Here is an 8,510-nt window from a genome sequence, read left to right on the forward strand (position 1 = left end):
AAATACATCATAGACATATTCTTAAGAACTAATATGCTTGAATGTAAGAATTATATACTCATATACATTCCACTTGGAAACTCATCAATGTAGGATCCTATTAATTACCCGGTCCTTATATGTACAAATCAAAAATTAAATTTCTGCAATGTGCCACATTGAACATACTAGAGATCTCATGTGCAACTAATAAGGTTTGTCAATTCATGTCAATCTTACTAAAGCACATTATGTTGTCGTCAAAATAATTCTTAGGTGTCTCAAGTGTACTCTTGATTATGACTTACTTTTCCATTCTAATGTCATCATCTCGCTCATTGAAGGTTTTTTGCGATGTTGACTATGCATCCAATCCTGATGACATAAGAAGCACATCATGGGCTGCAATTTATTTTGGCCTTAACTTAGTCACATAATGGTCCATAAAACAACTTGTTGTAGCAAAATTCAACATTGGAGTTGAATATATGAACATGGCACATGTATCAACGAAGCTTGTGTAGATTCAAACTCATAGTCATGTAACAATCGCCTCTAGTGTTGTGCAGCAATCAATCAGTTGTGTTATTGGTCTAAAATCTTATTGTACGCTTGTGTAGATTCAAAATCATAGTCATGTAACAATCGCCTCTAGTGTTGTGCAACAATCAATCAGTTGTGTTATTGGTCTAAAATCTTATCGTACATGTCAGTAACTTATTTTTTGTAAGAGCAAAAGTTATTACAAAATAACTTCTCCAAGTTCTAAGCAGATATCGAATAAAAGATGTGCTCGTTAATTATCTATCTTCCTCACAGTTTCTTCAAGTATAAGACAAGTTAAAGGTGTCTCGAAAACTCAATGTGACACACCATACTTCATAATAAAGTCCATGTTGAACTTAATAATAGAAATATACATATAAGAATATGTTACCATTATAAAACTGAATAACTCTGAAAGATAATTATTTAATGAGTGACACATATTTGTAATACATAATAATTACAACGCAAAATATATTATCTAAGAGTAAAGCTCGTATATGACTCTTGCAACCTAATAGAATAGGTTAGAGTAAAGTGCCGTTCTGTTTCGACTTATACGAGGTTGTTTTGTTGTTGAATCACCTTTGTCTCTCTTTAGACTTCCAGCAAAAGATTTAGAAATAAGATAATTAATTATTGATTGATAATTAATCATTGATTGATAAACGGGAGCTTAAAGACATTAATTAATTAGTCTTGTGGTTTGAGAGTTCTTGTTAAAAAATGTGGGTTAGGCCTAACTCAACCCTACAAAACCGGCTTATAAGGACATGTTCAGGCCATATATTGTTTGATGTGGAACTCTTAACACACCCCCTCACGCCCAGGACTAGACAACCGGAGCGTGGAAATAAATGGTGGGTGGCCCGATAGCGGAAACCATAGAAGGTGGCCCACCGGATGTTAAACGAGACTCTGATACCATGTTAAGAAGTGTGGGTTAGGCCTAACTCAACCCTACAAAACCGGCTTGTAAAGTGATGATTGCCCCCATTTATAAGGACATGTTCAAGCCATATATTATCCGATGTGGGACTCTTAACAGTTCTTCTCACAGCCTCAAAGCTACGTTGTAGTTGGAAGATTAGACATTTGTGCATATAACTTGAGTTCGTCGCGGAATGATCTTCAAATGAGGTTGTGTGAAAATGAATTCCATTTCAACAATCAGTGACAAATATGATCTTCATCTTTAAGTAATTTATGATAACGGTGATGATAAACTTCCCAAAGAAGCTCCTTTATGTGTATGGGTTGGGACGTATATGTGCACACTTGTCTTTCCAAATTGAAAACAAGCATAGGTCAAGAAGAACTACAGACTACTACATCATAAAAACAAAATGTGACAGCTACAAAATAAAAGTAATATATATATATATATATATATATATATATATATATATATATATATATATATATATATATATATATATATGAGAAAATGGGTCATGCCCAGTGTAAAAAAGCTTTACACTGTCAACCAATCACGACCATGTATCCTATCCTGTCAGCGCATCACCATTAAACCCATATATATATATATATATATATATATATATATATATATATATATATATATATATATATATATATATATATATATATATATATATATATATATATATATATATTACTTTTATTTTGTAGCTGTCACAAGCAACAAAAGAAAACAAAAATTGATCTTGAATAGAAGAAATGAAATATGCTCGACAAAGCAAAAAATTTAGTGGCACAACAGTTTGTTCAGAAAAGTGAAGACAGCCCGTTCAAATTGTTCTGTAATTGCTGATATACCTGTATTTTTAAATATAGATAACCAATTTAAACAATTTTATTTGGTACAGAATACCATTGCGAAAATTTTAGGTACTCAAAAAACACTGCAATTTTCAACATCACCAGAAACTGGTTGATTAAATAAAGACAAAGAAATTTTGAATTACTACACGATTATTCTTCATTAATTATAAAGGAATGTAAATTATAATAATTGAAAATATCATAAGAAAAGAGAGAGCTGAAGATGTTGTGAAAAAAAAGTAAGAATTGAACCCAAAAAATAGAGTAGAAAAGATATAACAAATAATAAACAAAACTAATAATATATAGATGTGGTCAAATGATATAGAAAAGAACACTTCTTAAGCTAAACCAACGTTTTGGGAGTAACAGCTCTCCCTAGTATCTTTGAAACAATCATGGATGGATATGACTTATACCTAATGAACAAGTGCTGATGCAACTTGTTAGCTAACTAAAAGAAAATTATTAAATAAACAACAATAACTGGCAGCACATTTGAATGCCAACCGAGAATGAACAAACTCCCTGCAAATCTGCATCAAATTAGTAAAAGCAACGATTTGGGGCTTAGATGACTGGATGCAAAATAATAAGTAACAACTTCACTTAATATTTATATATATCGCAGCAAAAATAGAGTGAAAAGATAAATAACATTGTTGATTTAGCTACAACAGCTAAACAAAAAATGTGGATTAAACACAGCATTAGCTAAGATGACAAAATACACAGCATTAGCTGCAAACATAAACTTACAAAACAAATGGAATAAAAGGTAATTGAAGAGCTAATACCAACATTAAGAACTGAAATGTGTGCATAAGGTTCCTTGTTCAAATCATCTTCTGGAATACTGTTTCCACAAGCATTCTTGATGATGAAGTCAAAGCTTGAATAGCTCGGCAGTAACCAGAGCAAGTCACACTTCACATTATATTTATTACATGAGGATCAAATCAATATGCATCATAGTAATTTGTTGGTATCATCTTTCAATATACTTCCTTTCCACAAGCCTTTTGATTGAAAGGTTAAAACTTTATTAGTTCAACAGTAGTCACAGAAAAATAGTTAAGAGCAAGAATGACCTAAATGAAGATCCGTATATCTTCCAAAAAAAAATGCATTGAGCTAAAATGTATAGCAGTAAGATTTTGATTTGTCAAGATGAGATTCTACATCAATATCAAGGCTACACGCTAGCATTACAAATAATTGACAGTTAAAAACAACCATGTGTTAAGGTATCATGCAAGGTTAGCAGATTATATCACCCAATTATTTTGAAATCAATAGATGTAACTATAAACCCTAACACTATAAACAAAAAGCAATTATAGGCAAACAAAAACAAAATGAATCTATCCCGAATAAAATCATAAATTAAAGTTCAAGAGGGTTCCGTGAACAAAAAAAACACAATAAAGTCAACGAGGATTTAAATCAAGAGATAATGACACATTATAAATGTGTGATAAATAAATAAAAAAGGAGAGTGAGAGTGGGGGTACTCGGTGACCGACCGATAAGAAGAGCGGAGGACACGACAAAAAGAGATAGCGGAGCGGCCGACCCCAAAAACGGGATAGCAGATAGTAGGATAACTGCCAGTCGACTACTTTTTGGACTAATTATATGAATAATCTATAAAACATATATTACATGTAAAACTAAACAAATAACACAAAACCCATAAAAGAGTCAATAAATTTATAAAATTATTATTTAGTAAAAGAAAAAACACACATTAGAAACAAAACAAGTAAAACAGGGGAAGAAGAGTTTAAATAAAAGAAAGACTTAAAAAAACAGAGTAAGGAAGAAAAAAGAAAAAGAGAGAAGAATTTAAAAAAAAAAGAAAAAGAAAACCTACCTGAAAAATGAAAAAAAAAAAAAAAGAGAAAAGAAAGAAGAGGAAAGAAGAGGAAAGAATGAAGAACAGAAAAAAAAAAAAAAAAACAAAACAAAACCTACCTAAGAAATGGAGGCGCAGAAACGGGGTGGTGGCGCTGAGAAATGAAGCAGGTAGCAACGGCACAGGGAAATGGAGCAGGCGGCGGTGCTGAGAAACAAAGCAGACGGTGTAGGCGAAGCTTGGAAGATGATTGTGAGAAGAAAACTTGAAAGCTGAAGCTAAGGCATGTGAGACAAGAAGATTGAAGATTGATTCTCTGTTTTGTGTTCTGAGTTAGGGCAAAGTGGAAAAACAAATCCTAAAAACTTCTCCCAACATTCATTTATTTTAGGGGTAAATCTGTTTTCGCTTCAAAAATGAGGAAACCCTCTCAGGCCGGGAACGCTCCGCTCGTACGACCCACTAAAACTTATACCGCAGCCGCAATCTCAAACTGAGGCGCAAACCGCTCCTCCATAGCCGAGGGTTAACGCACCGGGATGCTATCCCAGGATAGCGACACTTCAGGGCGCTATTGATAACTCCAGACAGGACATATTGATACTGTCCCTAGTATAAACTCATAATGTAACATCCTGGCATAAATTGCTTTTCAACTGGTTGGATAGAGTATTCAAGTCACATTAAGATAATCCACATGACGTGCAAATAAATAAAATAGACTAACAGTATCTGAATAATGCATAAGAAGATCATCCATTTGAGGGTTGTTTCTGCAGCTTTTAAGCAAGTTCATGTTCTGGCCATGATTGACAAGTGTGAGTTCTAAGCACACCTGATATATCCAATATTATTGGAAAGTACATAAACAGTCATAACAAACAGAGGTCAGAAATTTCTTATCTCTGAGATAATTATTGGTAGAGATGACCAATTAATTTGCAGAGAGAAGAGGCAAACCTAGCATCGTATTTAGCCATTGGAAGCAAGGCATGCAAGCCTCCTACACTGGCCCTGGAAAATGATTTTGATTCATCAATAAAAATCAATAATCAAATAGTACGAAAAAAAAAACCATAGAAAAAAATAAACAGTAAATAAAGTTTACTGAGATTAAGCAAAATTTTAGATTTCATACTTCAATATCTATATACATGAAGATGTTCATCATTGCTTGGCAATTAAATCATTTACATAGCATCAGATAGTAGTAGCTGAATAAACAATCACATGAAACTCTCATAGCTTTTTGAAGGCATGGAAGCTCTCACCTTATATAATACTGAGAAAAAAAAGACAACAAATAAGATCCAAAAAATAAAATAAAAAATAAACAAAGGACAAATAAAATAAAGAGCAATGTAACTTGACAACTGATTTTTTTCACATTGAGTGTCGCATCGTAATTTCTATAACAGAATGAATAGGAGAAAAGGATGAATCAGAAATTTTTATCTGGTTCACAACCTAATAATGCTGTACATGGTGTTCAAAAATTAAAGAATGTACGAAATCTCCCCTATGTAAACATTTAAAAATTTTGAACACCGGAAACTAAGTTCTTTATCCCTATCAAATGTTCATCGTTTGAGATATTGAGTGAAATACGAAGATTAGTCAATACTTCTTCTTTTTCCCAACTTAAAGGACCGGAAGCATACATTGCCTCTAAGGTACAGTGATAAGCATTCAACTCTAACCTATGGATTTTTTCAGCTACAATCTCTTTTGGGATAATGGTGCATCCTACATCCGCATCTTCAACATCTAGAGAATCTGCATCACTGCAAATGGTATTGTCATCACTTTGGCAAGGATTTGCCGCCAACATATCACCAGAAAATCTATCAACATCTTCAACATCTGGAAATTCTGGATTACTGCGAAGGGAATCTGCATCATCTTGGAAAGGACCTGCTAACGTATCACCAAAAAATTCATTCGCGCTACCACTTATTACACTACAGCTTCCAACTGAACTCAGATTACTACAAGAATAATCTTGTTCTACAGTGATTTTATCATTACAAGGATTCTTCTTCCCTATTCCATATAATTGATAGGTACTATTAGTGAATGAATAATGCATGTATTTTTCACCCATATTATTCTGTGGGTAAGCAATAGCATCTACCTTTTCCATCAATGGAGCAGTGGATACTGCTTTGAACCTTTTAGACTCACCCATAATCACACCAGCCCTCTTTTTTCTGGGATAATCCTCATTACGAGATGAGCCATGAGAGCACGGTCTTTTCAAAGTTGAAGGGGAGGGTACATGGAGACAGCTGTCATCCAATCCTAGTGAACAAACATTGTTAGCTTGCTGAACATCAGGCATCACCTTATAGTTGTTTGGAATCAAATTCCGGCTAAACTTCATCACTCTAGACTTGGCTGGTACCTGAGTCAAACACAAGAAAATAAACTAAGAATTAGCACAGGTCACAAGAATTAACAATACTAATTTGAAACAATTTAAACGAATAATATAAATTCTACCACTAAGAAACTGCCAAAAAATTGAGAATGCTTGCTATTTTGAATTTAATATTTGAAATAGAAAAACTTGATAAGCAACAAAAATTTACCTTTGGAATAATGATCCATTGACCATTTTCCCATGATTGGCACATCCTCATGTGAATTTCTTGGACCTTCAGCTCCGTACAAGATCCGTGCAACGCTACCAAGTACAATTCTCCAGTCATGTACTTCAACACAGTAGCTTTTTTCCAGCATCCGTCATTCCAAACCTCCACAGCATCATTGACTTTTAAACCCTCGATATTTTTCATAGCAGGGGGGCATGGTCTGATGGCCTTCCTTGGAACTCTCCTCGAAAGAGCCTTATCATTTGAACTAGAATGGTCATACTTAACATTGTAAGTGTGTCCATTACCAGAAGTAATTTGAGCACCATGCCATTCTACTTCAAGTCTCGAGGTATTGACAAGAACCTCCACTTTACTTCCTTTTATTAATCTCATGGTGAAAACTTCAATTCAATCTTGAACCTGTCACAATGTTAAATAAATGTTAAATACTATTGCCACACATAAATCTAAATTATATTAAAGACAATTTCAAGGACATTCATCTATCATTAAGAAAAGAATCATGGTTTGTCAAACTATTAAGTATAGTATTCATGGAATGAATTCTTTGAATAATAATCTCCCCGAAATCAAATCTGCAATTACTCCAACCACAAAAATATACAGGCTATGCGGTTGCAACTACAAAATCCAAAGGAAAAAAGAACGCAAAATGAATTGTGTGTCTGACCATTGAAACCTAGATAATTCATCATTCATCATCGCTTAATCATCACGACAACCATAAAATTGGATGTGACATTCTCAAGCGTAAATTTTCCAGACATCATAATTTCAACTCAATTTTCCAGATATCAATGAAGCTACGTTTGAAATTCAAAAAATAGATATAAAAATTAAAAAATTAAAAACAAATTGACAGATAACAGATCGTGAAAAGCGAGAGAACAAAATCAAAATTCACGACGGAAAAAACCTAGAATCGAACAGATAAATCGATAACTGAGAGAAAAACATTGATCGAAGCAATTGAAATCAAATAAAGTTCAAAGAAGATCGATGCTACCAACCTTTGTCGACGTTTGTCGGTTGAAGAACTCCGATAACGTTGAATGAGACGCTCCGGTGCGAGTGTTTTTCACTGTTCCGATGGCAAAGAGTATTGAATCAACGAGCAAATTAGGGTTTGCGAAACTCAAAATCGATTGATGGTAATAACAGAAATCAACGTCATGCGCTTGCTTCGAGAGGAAATAAATAAAAAAGATATTTATATGTAAATTTTATATGAAATATGATAACTTGTTGTGCGGCACAAGTTTGGATTAACAACAACACCTTATGGGCCCTATTTGGTGTGATTCAGGCCCGTTTATTAGAATTTATTTAAGAAATTTCATACACCTTGACTTTTTTAGAGGCATCTGGTAAAATTTTAGTTTTATCTCCTGAATTCGGAGATGTATCTTCGAAAATATTATATTTAATTTTTTTAGGGGTATTTTCGAATTCACCTGTTGGTGGAATTCGGAAGTACATATCTGAAATGATGATTTCTAGAAACAAAACTTAAAAATTAGATAAGCTTAACATAAATTTAACATAGATGGTCCAAATTACATTGATATTAAAACAAAAATTTAACATTACATATTATTATAAATGGATAGTTGAGAACGTTGCAATATTTTAATGACATCTTTTTCAGATTTTCGAATCTTCGCATCAACTTCAATCTGACCCTTAGTGGAGTATTGGCGAAA

The 8,510-nt window shown here is 33.3% G+C and overlaps 1 protein-coding gene across 7 annotated transcripts; it reads right to left on the reverse strand.

Annotated features, from left to right (window-relative positions):
* Nucleotides 1-2,237: 2,237 nt before the first annotated feature.
* On the reverse strand, nt 2,238-8,027 carry LOC131660606 (uncharacterized). Of its 7 annotated transcripts, XR_009300993.1 has the most exons (6): nt 7,818-8,026; nt 6,781-7,206; nt 5,890-6,593; nt 5,328-5,471; nt 5,150-5,203; nt 3,026-5,024 (listed from the first exon to the last, which is right to left on the reverse strand). XR_009300993.1 is itself a non-coding variant. In XM_058929879.1 (5 exons), the coding sequence occupies exons 2-5, from the start codon at nt 7,177-7,179 to the stop codon at nt 5,015-5,017; spliced, it is 1,167 nt and encodes a 388-aa protein (XP_058785862.1). In that variant the 5' UTR covers nt 7,180-7,206; nt 7,818-8,027; the 3' UTR covers nt 3,026-5,014. The 7 variants fall into 7 exon arrangements, 3 of the variants coding, with proteins under 3 accessions (XP_058785862.1, XP_058785861.1, XP_058785860.1); XR_009300991.1 differs by lacking the exon at nt 5,328-5,471 and adding an exon at nt 2,238-2,867 and having other exon boundaries at nt 4,309-5,203; nt 7,818-8,027; XR_009300990.1 differs by lacking the exon at nt 5,328-5,471 and having other exon boundaries at nt 3,026-3,350; nt 4,309-5,203; nt 7,818-8,027.
* Between the last annotated feature and the right edge of the window lie 483 nt (nt 8,028-8,510).

Source organism: Vicia villosa, linkage group LG3, assembly GCF_029867415.1.
Source record: "Vicia villosa cultivar HV-30 ecotype Madison, WI linkage group LG3, Vvil1.0, whole genome shotgun sequence".
NCBI lineage: Eukaryota > Viridiplantae > Streptophyta > Magnoliopsida > Fabales > Fabaceae > Vicia > Vicia villosa.